The 15,265-nt window shown below is 45.5% G+C and overlaps 1 protein-coding gene across 4 annotated transcripts; it reads right to left on the reverse strand.

The window, feature by feature from the left end:
- Nucleotides 1-999: 999 nt before the first annotated feature.
- On the reverse strand, nt 1,000-12,379 carry CUNH10orf53 (chromosome unknown C10orf53 homolog). Of its 4 annotated transcripts, XM_031361646.1 has the most exons (5): nt 12,250-12,361; nt 7,159-7,320; nt 5,584-5,683; nt 2,702-2,821; nt 1,000-1,604 (listed from the first exon to the last, which is right to left on the reverse strand). In XM_031361646.1, exons 1-5 carry the CDS (start codon nt 12,313-12,315, stop codon nt 1,540-1,542), a joined length of 513 nt encoding a protein of 170 aa, XP_031217506.1. In that variant the 5' UTR covers nt 12,316-12,361; the 3' UTR covers nt 1,000-1,539. The 4 variants fall into 4 exon arrangements, with proteins under 4 accessions (XP_031217506.1, XP_031217510.1, XP_031217508.1 ...); XM_031361650.1 differs by lacking the exon at nt 5,584-5,683; XM_031361648.1 differs by lacking the exons at nt 5,584-5,683; nt 7,159-7,320 and having other exon boundaries at nt 12,250-12,379.
- Nucleotides 12,380-15,265: the final 2,886 nt, after the last annotated feature.

Raw genomic sequence — 15,265 nt, forward strand, 5'->3', positions numbered from 1 at the left:
GATTTAGGCACGATGCTTGAACAGTTAGTAAATGCTCAGCCACACAGGGACAAGCTCAATAGAAGACACTAAGGTAAAAGGAGAAAAGACGACATGATCCTGACTAGGCAAAGTCGCGTTCTGTCTACATTTATTTCTGTAACTATCTAGAGCTAAACAGAAGAAATTCCAACGCGAAATACATCAAAATTTACTCTACCATTATGATGTATTTTCCATGGCTATTTAGTGAAAATATATTCCTCTAAAACTCTATATTGAAACAAAGATGCTACGTCTTTTGTAACTGAAGTTGGCCTCTCACTAAGACTAAGGAACTGTGAAAAACAGTGCCAGACATGGGAAAGGAACTGTGGTGCGGGAGGGAGCCTGGGCTTCTTGCTATGGGGAGGATTAAATATTTCTCTGAGTGCTTTGTAACCTGGATCGACTCTGACAAATGAATCTTGGGCCAAGGCTTCATGTCAGCACCTGGAATCTCTGTGGGCTTTGTAATTTGGGAATGTGAGGAGACCTGAGGCTTCCTGGGATGGAGGGAAGGACAGATTCCCAGGTGGTATACATTCTCTGCAGGGCATCAGAGTGCCTTCTTTCTGCAGTCTCTTGACTTCCACTGGGATCTTCTAAAAGGTGAGTGGTCTTTTTCAAACAGTCTTATGTGTAACATCATACAGTGGTGTTTGTTCATATATAATACATATATACTCGTATATTTCATATTAAATATATTCTACATAAATATATAAATTTATATCCTTGCACACACACAGAGCATAGGACTTGGAAAGCAAACACACGTCATTTCACAACTGATTCTTTTTTTCCCTTGTCAGTCACTAAAGCCCTCTTCTATGAGGTTTGTTCTCCACCGGAGAGCCTGAGAACCACTCCAGTCTGCCCAATCATCTTCTGCCTCCGTTAGAGCATCCTGCTGAACTAGCTAACATAAGAGAAGGCAGATGCTTTTCTTGTTTGCAACAGGGACAAGTAGAGATTTGATTCCACATAGTTTTATATTAGCAATTAAAAATGTATTCCAGTAAGAGCAAGAAATAAACCTGAACAGACGGTCAGGTTTCTGAATTCTGCATTTACACTGGCTTGGTCCTGACTTTCAGAGCCCTCACTCCCACCCCCCACCCCACCCCACTCGGAAGCTCGTTAACTTCACCTGCTCCTGGTTCTTGGCGGGCTTCAGAATGCGATGTCTAATGCTTCTGGCAATGGTGCTTTATTAGGGGATGGTGCTCTGTTATTAGATTGCATTTTCTTATTTCCTTCAGATCCAGTGCACCTGATATTGCAGGCTCTCCCTATGGGCTGAGAGTGAGAGACGCTGCCAGGGAGGAGGAGTTATTATGTCTGTGGGTGCCTATGCAGCCAGATGAGAATCCCAAACTGGACAGACTAGTGGACAGGTGGCATCTCCATGTTCTAACTGGTAGAGTCCACCATCCATGTGCCTACTAAGCTAAGCCCCTTTTGCTGCTACTGAGGACTGGAGGACATAGCCGGTGTTCTTCTGTCTGCTCCACGAGATCAGAAGGCATTTAGCACAGCGATCCTGGCCTCTTCACACAGCGGGTCTAGTTTGCCATCACCCCCTAGAAAAATAGATAACACCTTTTGGCCAGTTTTATGTACAAATTGATGTAATATTAAATATGCCTTGAGTTTTCACTGGGAGTGTATTTTCAAAGGCTACAGGCAGGTAAACTGTTAAGCAACCTCTAGCAGTTTTGGTGGAGTGCTGAAGCTCTTGCTCTTAGGCGGGGGGGGGGGGGGGGGGGGGGGGGGGGGGGGCAGACGTGGTCCCAGTCTATAGAGTCAGAAATGCCCCAGGGTAAAGAATAGCTGATCATGCCATATCTTGTGGGTATACTGACTCTAATCGTTTTGGAAATCTAAATAAAGTAAACAAATAGAACAAAAATCATGTTGAAAGAAAATAATAATAAGACATACACTATTAAGGTGAAAAAGGGAAACTAAACACAAAATCTTGTTTTCTTCCCGTTACTTTTGAAAGCTGGGCTCAGCTTGGTTTTCTTTCCTCTTCTGCCTATGGTGTTTGGGGAAGAAGCTGGGTAGCACAACTCTGCACGCTGTGTGAGTGATGCTTGTGTAATGTGTATGTGTGTTGTGGTGTTGATGTGTGGTGTGTGTATATTAGGGTGTGTATATGTGTATGTGTGTGGCGTGTGTGTATCTGGTGTGTGTTTGTGGTGTGTTTGGTGTGTGTGTGTATGTGTATTTGTGTGTTTCTCTGGGTGTGTGGTGTGTATGTTAGACTGTGTGTGGTGTGTGTGTATAGTATGTGTGTTTGTATGAATATGTATATGGTGTGTGTGAGTGTGTTTGTGTGTATACAGTGTGTGAGCATGTGGTGTGTGTATGGTATGTGTGAATGTGTGGTTTGTGAGTGTGTGTGTATATGGTGTGTATGTATATGGTGTGCATGTGGGTATGTGTTTGTGTGTATGTGGTGTGTGTGTGAGTGTGTGCTCACACAAGTGCATGCCCTCCAGCACACACACACACTGTCTTTCATGTGCTGCAGGGAACAGGGCTCTTGAAGTGAGTTTGAAATGCAGAAAGAACCGAGTTTGATTCTAGGCATGGCTCCCTGATCATTTCCACTAGAAACAGAGGGGCTGCTCAGCAAAGACTGAGGGCTGGGCAGAGCCTCCCACAGCCTTACCAAACTCCAGGTCTTGGATATCACATTGAAAGACCGTCTCCTCATTTACCACAAGCTCAACCAGATTCCAGTCTTCTATCTGCTCCAGGATGATCTGATGTCCATCTTTGGTCAACACAGCTGGAAAGTAAAGAGGGACATGGGTGACATGGATAAACTCCACATTAGCCTATGTCTAATGACAGCAGCTTGTCTCCTCCCTGGTTTTTCACGTTCATAAGCTAACTACCTGGTGGGCATTTAGCTGGTCCCAGGCCTCCATGTGTCCTTACAGTCTCAGACATCCAAGTGACACAGGGAGAGAACCAACTCTTGCAATTGTCCTCTTGTGTTCACACGTGTGTCATGATGTATACAGGTCTGTGTGCGTGTGCAACATATGCACGTATACACAATATGTGAATACATATGGAAAAATAGTGACTTAGCTAGCTGGGTGGTAGTCTCTCGGGACCTTTGAGGAATGGGAAGCAATTTGGTAGAGGATGGTGGACAGCAAGAGAGTTAGGTCTGTTTTGCCCTTGACATCAAAGAGTCGGCAAAGGTGCCTAAGTGAAGAACTGTGAGTCAGCCAGGGGGTGGTGGTGTGCCCTTTTAATCTCAGTGCTCAGGAGGCAGAGGCAGGCAGATCTCTGAGTTCGAGGCTAGCTTGGTCTACAGAGTGAGTTCCAGGACAGCCAGGGCTACACAGAGAAGCCCTGTCTGAAAAACCAAAACAAGAAAAAAGGAACTTTTAAAAATAGTGATGCTTGTGATAAGAACAAAAATCAGAATATAAATACATATAATATATTAAGAACGTATACTCAATATTAATCAAGCTATATATGTAAGAAAGAAGAGTCATACATATGGTAGCACACCTATAATCCCAGCTCTAAGAGAAACTGAGGCAAAGGATATTGAATTAGAGGCCAGCCTGGGCTACAAAATGAGAGCCTGTCTCAAAATTCAAGTAAAATTCACCCCGAGGTGAGATTATGCAAAACGTTTATTCTTCCAGCATTTCTCACATTGTCTATAGTAATCAGAAAACTTTTAAAGGAGAAAACAGGTTTATTAATCTCACTTTTGAATCTTAGGCTTCCATATCATTTACACTCCGTGGCTCCTTCCTACAAGCTAGCCGCAGGTAATTTGTTAAGACAATCTTTCTTTCCCCCCCTCCGCTGAGGATTGAACCTAGGTCTTAGGCTGGCTAGGCAAGTCTCCACTACATCCCTGCCCACTCCATCTAGTCTGCAGCCATCTTCTCTGGTTCCCCTGAAGCTCTCAGGACACCATCCATCCTAGAGCTAGTGAGCCAACGATCACCTTTAGCATCCTGCCTGCTTGGGTGAGCTTTTGGGTTAGAAGGAACAAGGCCTTCTGGGGTCATGTTTTTTTTTTTTTTTTTTTTTTTTTGAAGTCAGTATTCTAATCAGTTTTTGGAGGGGAAGAGCAGACATTTCTGTCAGCTAATTGCATTTAATTACAGAAACAATCACTGTTTCAGAATGTTGTTGTGTCCACTCCCTCATCCTTCTTCAATCAGTTCAAGAACATCCGGCCCCAGCTGTGAGCCTTTTAATTGCATAATTTGGATTTCACTTCTGGAAAGAAACTTGAGAAAGACTCGGTGAGGGTCTCCATTAACACAGTTACGCTCACTGGGCACCTGGGGCTGGCCCTAATTGACCTACCTCAGCTAATGCCTCTCTCCAAAGAACGCCTGTGTCGTTTCTTTGGCATGTTTGTGCTATTGTATCCCGTTTTAGTGTCTTGATCTTAAACATCTTTGAAGAGGGCACTCAGTGGCTTGTTTAGCTGGAAGTGGTCCAGCTGGTTTGAAAGAACAGTGCATCAACTAGGGAGGCATGAAGTTAGTCCATGGGTAGGGATTTCTGGCCTCACCTTCCCCTGCCCTTCGCACTGCTCTCCCTAACAGGAAGTAGCTACACGTGGGAAGGTGCTCTGCGGCTTCTCGGACCTAGACTTTGCATGGTCTGTAGACCCTCCTGGGGAGTAGACTGGAATTTGAAAGGGATGGCACAGGAGTCTAGCTGTCATTCTGCTCCAGACACCTAGGTTAGCTTTCTAAGGCCTGAGGGGCTCTGAGAGAAGAGGAGACAAGGACTAGGCAGGTGTGCCTGCAAGAGACCTCAGGAGGCAAGCTCTTCCCTGGTGCCCTCCACTTGTCCCTGAAAGACTTGTCTGACTGAAACTCAGGTTACACCTGGGTTTGGAGTATTTTACAGAGACAGCGTTACTCTTCCAGGACAAGGTGTAACTGAAAACAGATTTGGTCCACAAAACAAGACACCCCATGGAGTGGAGGGGTGAATGGTGAAGGTTGCCATGATCACTGAAGCAGACAAGAAGAGGTGTCTCTCCCTAGAGGGGTTGCCAGGCACGGGCACAAGCACCTGAACTCTTTAAGGGCAGGTCTCTTGACCTTCCTGCAGGAACCTGGGGTCAGCATAGACTCCCCAAAGCAGCAAACTCAGAATGGTACTGAGTACCACCACCTTTCCTTGTGGCTATTGGTTACCTGTCTGATGTGTAGCGACAACTACTCTGTCACACTATCAGCCTCAGGACTTCTAGCCCTTCCTGTCAGAGAGGAGGTAGTGAGCCTTACTGTAGGCTGGTGTAGGCTTAAGGGATGAGAGAAAACAACCCACCCCCCTACGCACCCCCCACCCGCCCCCGGAATTCCTGCAGCTCACCCAAATGCCACCACTCGGCATGGAGGGGGACATGGTTTCCTGGGCTGCTACTGGGTTGTCTATTCAAAGAAAGGTCAGATAAATATGTTCCCTGAAACAAAGTCTATGCCCAGGCAGTGGCTAAACTCAAGCATAAATCAGCCAGAAGCGTTAAGCCACCCGCAGAACACCCACCTCTTTGAAGTGGCACCTCATTCCTCACAGGGAATCCGGATAAAGTGCAGGCACAGGGGAGAGGCCTTGTCCTCTCTGAGCTGGCAGAGCTGGGCACCATCTGTGGATGATGTCAGTGCTGCTGGTATACTGATGGATCGCTTTCTTTCCTTTACTCAGAGCTGACATAATGCCAGTGACCATTAATGAGTACAACTAATGCATCGCTGGGGATGGGAGGAGGGCACTTGGGTACCTTGACTAAATAAAGATGGATTCCATTTTTAATGGTCAGTTCCAGTGCCTTCTAATTCCTTTGAGGGCATCGTTTGGCAGGCTCAAGTACAGTAGATGAGGAGAAACCAGGACCAGGGCAATTACTTAGGGCTCTTTTAAGCACTGGTTTAGTGGAGGGTTTTTTTTTTTTTTTTGCGGAGCCATTATAATTCGTGAATAATAAAAAAAGCAAGAGTGTTCAGATTGCTTAGGGCATGGTACAGAAAAGATCAGGCATCCTTCCAAAGACAGCGGGGCTTCGGGAAACGATAAAGCACTATGATTTTTAAAAGTCATACGCAGAATTCAGAAGCAGATCCTACAGAGGAGGGCCTTCAAGTAGGTCTGCTCGATCCGATGCTAACACTGGGTCTAAAGTGGGAGAGTGGGGGTGGGGCGGGGGAGTAAATGTTCCCTGCTTTGTTGCTATTAACACCTTGGCCCTTGTCACCAGGTCCTTTGTAAATGTTGGCAGCTGTTATTAGATGCGTTATCAAGCACGGGTGTACATAGCTTACTTTACAAATCAGCCACCTGCAGATTCCTTACAAACCTTGACAGCCATCAAAATGCACCCCAGGACTTCCTCAAAATACCATTCCCTCCCCAAGAGGGACCAGCAGCCTGCACCTGTGGCCTCAGCTCAGCCTCTGGCTCCACTGAGTCCTGTACCTAGGTGCCACTTGCCTCTCGGAGACCAGAGAACCATGTGTTCAGTAGTTCACCAAGCCTCTCTGTTCCTCTCTGATCCATGTCTGTTTTCTTACTTCCCTCTCCTTCCTTCCTCTCCTTTCTCCACCCTTCCTTTCAAAAACTACCACTTTCTTACTCTTTTGGAAGGTGGTGGTAGAATCTTGAACTCAAGATCCTCCTGCCTCAGGCTCCTGAATACTGGGATCCAGGTATGGCCATGCTGACTGACTGATTGTCCTTTCTTTTCTTGTGTCCTCCCGGCTTCAGAGCCCCAGGCAGCCCAAGATGGCTTGAGCTCCTAATCCTCCATCTCTTGCTCTCCAAGGGCCGGGATTACAGATGTACACCGGCTCTTTGTTTCTCTGTCTTTCTTTAGGACACTTTTTTCCCCCTGAAACTAAAAGTACATCTAAAAGATTTTCAGATTACAAATGTAAAGCAGACTCGAGATTCTGTAAAACTCTTAGACATTATAGAAAAGGACAATATTTTAAAAATCAGCCTAACTTTACCTTCTGCCCCTCTAATATCATCTGTCCTTTCAAGCAGAGAGAGATCATGGTGTGCAGGAGCACAGGAGAGGCTCTACACCTGCCTAGAGCTGTGCTCACCCACCCAGGCCTCTACCTGCCATGTCAGGTGCCAGATGTGTTGCAGCATCTTGAGCCATTGCAGTTTCTGATTGCTTCCATTTTTTTTCCCCACCGAGAGTTGCAAAAAAAACATTGCTGGTATGCCACCTGTGTTACGTCCTTGGGGGCGGGGGTGGGGTTGCAGTAAAGAAGGCACCTGGAAATGAAACATTTGGTTTCTGTTGTGTGGGTAGCATATTATAGACACTCGCAAGTTGTCCTCACTGTCCAATTTGTCTCTCAACTGGAACCAGATGAGAATATTCATTCTCTAATCCTTCCACAACTCACAACTGTAAATGCATCTCTCTCTGGAGACAGCTAGAGCTCAACAGTTTGGGGTCTGTTTCTTTTGAAATCCCATCTAACACACCTTCTGGTTCTTATACCTTTCTCCACTTCTGCACTACCCAACTCTGGCCTCTCGTACTCTGTCTTTAGGCAACATCTCTGCCCGCTGTCTGGTTTTGTCTCTGGCTCCAGTTTCCTTCCAGCCTGTGGCTCTATATTTCTGATGAGTATCTATGTCCTTTTGATATTTTGATACATTCTTTCCTGGAATGTTTAGAAAGTAACATTATCAGGAACCCCCACTCCCAAGCTCATCTGAGCAGTGAGCAGCCATGACTAGGGGAGAGGAGACCCTTCAATAGGGGTACAGTAAGCTGAGCAAGAAGTTCTGGGGAGGCAACTCTTGTGAGTCATTGCCCAGGTGAGACCAGCTCTTCCTGTGATGCAGCTGCCTTTCAATCACTCCTGCTTCTGTAAATGGGCAACTCCAATAAGCTCACTGGCTTGCTAAGTTAGTCATGGGTGGAATTGCTTCTTCCATCTGCTGTTAGTGCCTCATCTGGGGTGAATAGAAATGTGGTCACATGTCCCCAGAAAAAGTCTTGCAACGCTTTCCATATACCAGACACAGTCCTAGGAACTGGGACCCAGCAGGGAACAGGAGAGATAGGAATCTCTGAAGAGTATGTTCAAGTATGAGGTGAGAAGATAAGAGCAGTGCTGTGGCAGGTATTTATAAACACTAAGAAGGAGGGAGGGGGATAGAGGAGAAAGGAGGCAGAGCTACTGAGATGGATTGGTAGGTAAAGGCATTTGCTGTCAAGCTTACCAGCCTTAGTCTGATACCCAGTAACCCCTCATGGTAGAAGGAAAAAAACCAACTCTGGTGATTTATCCCTTGAACTACACATGAGTGTCAACATGTGTGCAAGGCATGCAGTACACACACACACACACACACACACACACACACACACACAAACACACACACACACGAGACTCTAGAAAGTCTTGCCCATGAGGGTGACTTTCAGGGCGGATGGTATGAAGGCTGAGGAGGGAAAGAGAAGATCATTCAGAAAAAGCATCCCAGGTACTTCCTCCTGAGCACCAGGTGTAAGCTCCTGGGATCCCCAGAGAGCTTCATGGTCAATGAGGGTGTGGGTGTGGCTGGAGTGGATGTGTAAGGAGGTCAAGGAGATCAGGAGAAGCCTGATGGCCTTGGAAGGTCTTTGGCTTCTATCACGAGTGAAGTGGGAGCCACCAGAGTTGTTCAGGAATGAAGCCATATTCTGACCCTGCTCTGGTTCTGAGAACAGATCACAAGGAGACCGTGATGGATACAGGGAGCCCAGGCTGGAAGCCATGACACAACCTAGAGGATGATGACAACGACTATGATGATAACTATGCATGATGACAGTGGTGGCAGCAGCAGCAATGAGGATGACTAAACAGAAATGGTGGAGGAGGGAGGTTGACAGGGCCAAGAATGAATTATGGGCATGCACCAAGGACAAAGACTCTGAGGTGGACTGACAGGCTGAGTAGTGGATATAATGGAGGAGGAGGAGGAGGAGGGATGAAAATAGGTGCAAGGTTTTCGCCATAGTAACAGCAAAAAGAGAGAGGCCAGGACCTGAGACCAGGAGAAGGGAGTCATTGAGTGTCATCGGTGTCCAGACTCATTGACAGTTAGAATCGCTCCTACCTTCATTTCTTCTAAATCCTAGAACATGGTTTCTACACATGGATTTGGTGTCTCTCAAAAATTCAACTTCCTCCATTTCTCTTCTCCAATTTCTCCCTTCAGAATTGGACCTTAAGGTACAAATCATGGCGTGTCTTTATTTATTTTATAGTTTTTCAAAACAGGGCTTCTCTGTGTAGCACTGGCTGTTCTGGAATTAGCTCTGTAGACCAGGCTGGCCTCAAACTCAGAGATCTACCTGCCTCTGCCTCCCAAGTGGTGGGGTTAAGACTAATTTGCGGTTCTTCACTTAGGCACCTTTGCTGATTCTTTGATGTCAAGGGCAAAACAGACCCAATTTTCTTGCTCTCTGCCATCCTCTACCAGACTGAACTGCTTCCCATTCCTCAAAGGTCTTGAGAGACGCCCTCCTTCTTTCCTAATGACTGCCTCTGAAATAAGTCCTTGCCCGATGTGGCATGCTGCTCACTAGTCTCTTTGCATTTCTCATCAGACTCACACCACTGAGGGGCTCACATTCTCCCTTACCAATGAGCAAAGAGAGGCTCATGAAAGAGTGTCAGAACTAGGTTACTTCATCTGCAGAGCCCCTGTGTTCGGCTTTTGCTAATGCCATTTCCCTGGCCACAATGCACGGCTATAAGCAGATTTTATGCATATTAAATATCAAATGCACAGGGATGGAATGTCGATTAGAGTGCAGGAGGTCTAGGGGTGAAGGTTGGAGTTTCTACTTATGAAGTAGCTCTATTGTTTAGGATGTTGAAAAACTCTGGGAACAGACAAATGATGCTTCTGTGATACTGTGATCTTTAGTTAATGTTGCAAGGTGACACCCCTATGGGCTGATTTATACTGTCCTCAGTTTGTGTGTTTAAGTCCTAGCTCCAGCTTTTAGGCTATAACTAAGGTTAAATGAAATCACAGGGAACCCCTAGTTTGAAAGGATTAGAGTTCCTTATTCTTTTACATTTTCCAGTTGTGGGTCTCCGCCAGTTGCTACCTATTGCAAGATGAAGCTTCTCTTGTGAGAGTTGAAAGATCTACTGATCTGTGGGTATATTGATACATCTTCAGAAGTTGGCTTTAATACTCTGTCCATTTAGCAGAAAAATGTCAGGTTTGTCTTTAGAGCATATAACCTGACTACCCAGCAATGCCATGGTTCCAATGGTACTGGGTAGAGGTTCCATCTTGTAGAGTGTCCCTTAAATCCAATCAGAAAGTCTTTAGTTGTTCCCACAACATAGGTGTCACTACTGCACCAATGGGCATGTCCTGCCAGGCCAGTCACTTTGTAGCTCTCAGGGTTTACAGCTGGGAAAAATGATTACATTCAGCACTATAAAAGCTGGGCCAGTAGGGCTCAACCCTAAATGGGACAGGAATATCACACTCTCTAGTGCTGTCTCTCGGGGGACTGCTGTGAAATAGAGGAGCAGAGAGACTGTAAGCAGAGGTGGCAGATGACTAACGTAAAACTTTAGTGTAAAGATACAACAGGACAGGCACACATGTGAACTCACAGCAGTTGTGATGATTCATGCCAGACAAAATCCCAGTATGCCAAGGGAGGGACGGACATGAAGTCCCACCCTGAGCCTTGATGTTCTTAGCAATTAATAGCTGCTGGGGCAGGAAGAGTCAGTTTCTCTAAGGGGGTGTCTTCAAGAAGGGTTGCCATGTCCCAAGAGATAGATTCGCACCCAAGAATATTTGGCAGCACAGAGTTGACTAGCAGGATTTTGAAAAAACAAAACAAAACAAAACAAACAAACAAAAACAATCATAAGAGTGAGTGAATTAGAAGCTGGGGGTGGGGCTGGAGGGAACGAATCTGATCAAAATAGGTGCTATACAAATGTCAAAGATTAGTAATAAAAATATTATTACTAATATTTATAGGTAAAAAGAGGATTCATGTCTCTCTGAAATGAGATATCAGTTTGATTGCTACTGTATCCATCTTCTCAGTACTCGAGGGCAAGAGAGAAAGCGGCCCTCAGCAAACTAGGAAGAGAGCCACACCAGAAATCACTGAGTTGTTTGGGCCAGGGCCTTTAGCCTCCAGCATGGAAGGAAATATGATTTCTATTGTCCAAGGCACCCAGCCTGTAGCGTTTGTCGCTGGCAGTATAAATGCTGTTTTAGGGTTTCTAATGCTGGGATAAAACAGCAGGCCCAAAGAGAACCCTGGGGAGGAGAGGGTTTGTCTTCAGCTTACAGTTCCACAGCACAGTTCCTCACTGAAGGAAGTCAGGGCAGGAACTTAAGGCAGGGCCTGAAGCAGAGGCTATGGAGGGGTGCTGCTTACTGGCTTACTTCTTATGGCTTGTTCAGCCTGTGATCTTATAGAACCCAGGACCACCAGACTATGAGTGGCACCACTTAAAATGGGCTGGGTCCTCTCTACATCAATAGCTGGTTAAGAAAGGTACAGACTTGCCCACAAGCCACTCTTAGAGAGGCATCGTCTCAAATGAGAGCCTCTCTTCTTGAACAACTCTAGCTTACGTCAAACTGACACAATTACTGGCAACGACATTATTGGATTTGCTATAGAAACCTCTCAACACCTATTTTTCTTATCCAGAGTGATGTCTTTTAACAGTAAAAAGTTGATCCACCTTTCAGGTGTGAACGTCAAATACCACCTCCTCCAGAAAGCCATCCCTGATTGCTGAACCCAAACTGATTTTTGTGTCCTCTGGACTTTTAGAGCCGTTGGCTCTAGTCGGCCAGTCTTTAAGCATGACTCTTGATAATCGACACATCCTGTTGAACAGTTCAACACCCACCTGAGTTTATGCACATGTTTAACACAGGGCTAGATGCATTAACGGGCAAGCAAGGGGCAGTGTCTCAGGCTAGCCACTTGACTTACAAAGGTCACTTGTTATTATCCTACACTTCTCCAATCCTAATGTGGGATTAGCTACTTTGGATACCCAAAGATTATGTCCATTTTTTGCTTTTATATCCAAGTAGGGAGAGTCAGAGGGAGATGCTCAGTCATCCTGGGAAGGCTTCCTGGGGAAGGTGGCACTTGACTGGGGTAAACAGGTACTCAGTGGGATGACCCACCTTGCAGACCCTGCAGTCGGTAGGTGCGGTGCTCCACGGACAGGCCCACTGCGCTGTAGGGCCCATAGCGCAAGGTCACCACCGCTTCCTCTGGCATGGTGCTTTGTCCAGGTTGAGAGAGGTTGTCAAGGACTCTAACACCTGCTGCTAGGCAACCGCCCCTCCAGACTTCAGGGAGGTGGGCGGGGCCACCTGCTGGGCGGGGCCAAGGCTTTCCTGTCCCAAGACCCTGGCTTAGAACAGAGTTACTCATAAACTAACTCAGTTTTCACCTGCTGTGGTTAAGTGTTAGTGGTGATTGCCTGAGTGACTCCTGCCAGTTAGAGAAAGCATGTGTCTGACTGCGCTGTCCAGAGTTGCCTAGTTTCCTCGCTAACCACCCAGTCGCAGCCTGCGTTTTGTGTTAACTCCACTGAGGTTCAGGAACCTTGCTAAGCCAAGCAGAAAAGCAGGAAAGTAGAGTGGATTGAAAACTGCGTTTTCTCTCCCTTTCGACCTGTTTTTGATTATACACACACAAATAGACATACCTATATGTCTTTGTTTTGTTGAAACCTCCCAAATACTTGGCCACTTTAATCACCTCTCTTTGTCTCTCCTTCCTCCCTCTCCCTCTCCCTTCCCCTCTTCCTTTCTCGTTCATTGCCATCCTCCCCAGACACAGACAACACAGGGAGAACCTGGAGGCCCCATGGATGAGAGACCCCACCACATGGAGGAAGCTGGCCCCTGGACACAGCCACCCCAGAGACCTGCTTTTGTTTTGGGAGAGGAAGAAGGATGCGTTTGTCCCACAGTCCCTGAGATTCACTTTTGTTTGTTTATTTTGTTTTTTCACAGCAACTAGCCAAAGCCTAACAATCGACTTCTTGTGAGTGTAACACACATTTATAAAAGTCGACATAGCTGATATCTTTATACTCCTTATGAAGAGTGCAAAGATTAAAAACTCCTTCCCATTAATTCCCCTCCCAGCATATGCTACTGTGGTGTATTTTAATTCCCCCCATGTGTACAGCCTGTTCTTCTGTGACACACGCTGGTTCATCCATGCTGGTGAACAGAGGAAGGATGCCAGTAGAATTCTGAATCTCTCTAGTACACTGCTTCACACCCGCAGTGCAAGACCCAACTGTCTCCTTAAGAGGAAGAAGAGAGTTGATTCTGAGCCAAACACCAGTAACCATGGCCCAGAAGCCTGAATTTAGGTTGCCACCAATAACATGTTCTGACATAGAAGTGGTTTTATAAACTTTTAAAGCCACAGAACAAAAGGAAGTCATATTTCAAAACATTTACCAAATACATTGATGGGCACTGTGGGTGGGCGGGTTATAGCAAGGTGGGACAACTCAGCGATAGGCTTCAGATATTTACTATCTGATGATATCTGGTGTTATGGATGCTAATCTGTTAATGTATTCCAGAGGTTTTACATAATAGCTGAAAAGATATTAGGCCAGACAGGGAAGCTAGCAATGAATGAATATTAAGAGGATTAACAATAACCAAAGATAATCTTGGCTCTGAATATTAAGACTCTCTTCCATGGTGAAGTCCAACCCAACAGATCAGCCATGCAGAATCCTTTACATGGGCATGGCTTTTTCTGGGAACTTCAGTTTACAGCACAACCCAGCAGCAGATTAGTGACTTAACACACATGGGCCCAGCAAACTTGGAGAAAGGCAAATACCATATCATTACTCTTTATTCTGGTCAATATGGCTTCATGCCTTTTGGAAGGATCTAACTGTACTGGCTAGACTTCTGTCAGCTTGACTCAAGCTATAGTCATCTGAGAGTAGGAAGCCTCAACTGAGAAACTGCCTAGAGAAAATCAGGTTGTAAGCAGACATACCTATAAGGTATCTTCTTAATTAGTGATTGATGGGGGGTGTAAGCCCCTTGAGGCACTCGAGTAGACAGGCTCCACCCCTGAGGACCTCCAACCATCAGACTCTGCCCATAGAACACTCCAACCACTCCAAGGCTACATCTCCTAATGCCACTCACTATGAGTAGGGATTTGAATATGCTTGGCCCATAGGAAGTAACACTATTGGGAAGTGTGGCTTTGTTGGAGTAGGTTTGGCCTTCTTGGAAGAAGTGTGTCATTGTGTAGGCTGGCTTTAAGGACTTCTAGTGTTCAAGCTCCATCCAGTATAGAAGAGACAGTTCTCCTCCTGTCTGCTCTCAGATCAAGATATAGAATGCTCTTTCTCCATGTCTGCCTGGATGCTGCCATGCTTCCTGCCAGGACTAAATCTTTCAACCTGTGAGCCAGCCCCAGTTAAATGTTGTCCTTGTAAGAGTTGCTTTAGTCATGGTGTCTGTTCCCAGTAGTAAAACCCGAAGTTTAAAGCATTCAAATATATGAGACTACTATTCAAATCACCACAATTGACTTGTTGGGTAAAACCCTAGAAACCTTTTGTCTCTGCCACCCCCAGTGCTGAGGTTATAGATGTGAACGTCCACTTTCAGCTTTTACATGGGTGCTGGTCCTCATGCTAACACAACAGGCCTTTGCCCACTGAGTCATCTTTCAGCCCCTAAACCATGACTTTTCAATGGTGATTTTATTTTATTTTTTTAAAAAGATTTTATTTTATGTATATGAGTACACCATTGCTCTCTTCAGACATGCCAGAAGAGGGCATCCAATCCCACTACAGATGGTTGTGAGCCACCATGTGGTTGCTGGGAATTGAATGTAGGACCTCTGGAAGAGCAGTCAGTGCTCCTAACTGCTGAGTCATCTCTCCAGCCCCCCTTAATGGTGATTTTACAAAATAAATTTAGTTTTATATATTGATCTTATATAAGCTACCTTGGTCTTATTTGTTATTTTTGATTCTTTATTTGTAGGTCCTTTGGTTTATCTATGTAAACAATCATACATTGTGCAAACAATTACAATTATATTTCCTTAATTGAATCTTTTTTTCTTATTGCATATCATTGGCTAGAAATTCTATGGCAAAGATGAATAGAAGCAGTTATTATATATATT

Source organism: Mastomys coucha, unplaced genomic scaffold (assembly GCF_008632895.1).
Source record: "Mastomys coucha isolate ucsf_1 unplaced genomic scaffold, UCSF_Mcou_1 pScaffold9, whole genome shotgun sequence".
In the NCBI taxonomy this organism is placed as follows: domain Eukaryota; kingdom Metazoa; phylum Chordata; class Mammalia; order Rodentia; family Muridae; genus Mastomys; species Mastomys coucha.

Excerpts from the sequence above, each read along its gene's own strand:
- CUNH10orf53 (XM_031361646.1), bottom strand. The coding sequence starts at position 12,315 with ATGGGCCCTACAGCGCAGTGGGCCTGTCCGTGGAGCACCGCACCTACC. Across the intron at positions 2,822-5,583 it reads TGAGGTGCCACTTCAAAGAG|CTGTGTTGACCAAAGATGGA; the intron begins GTGGGTGTTCTG and ends TTTACTTTCCAG. Across the intron at positions 1,605-2,701 it reads TATCCAAGACCTGGAGTTTG|GGGGTGATGGCAAACTAGAC; the intron begins GTAAGGCTGTGG and ends CTATTTTTCTAG.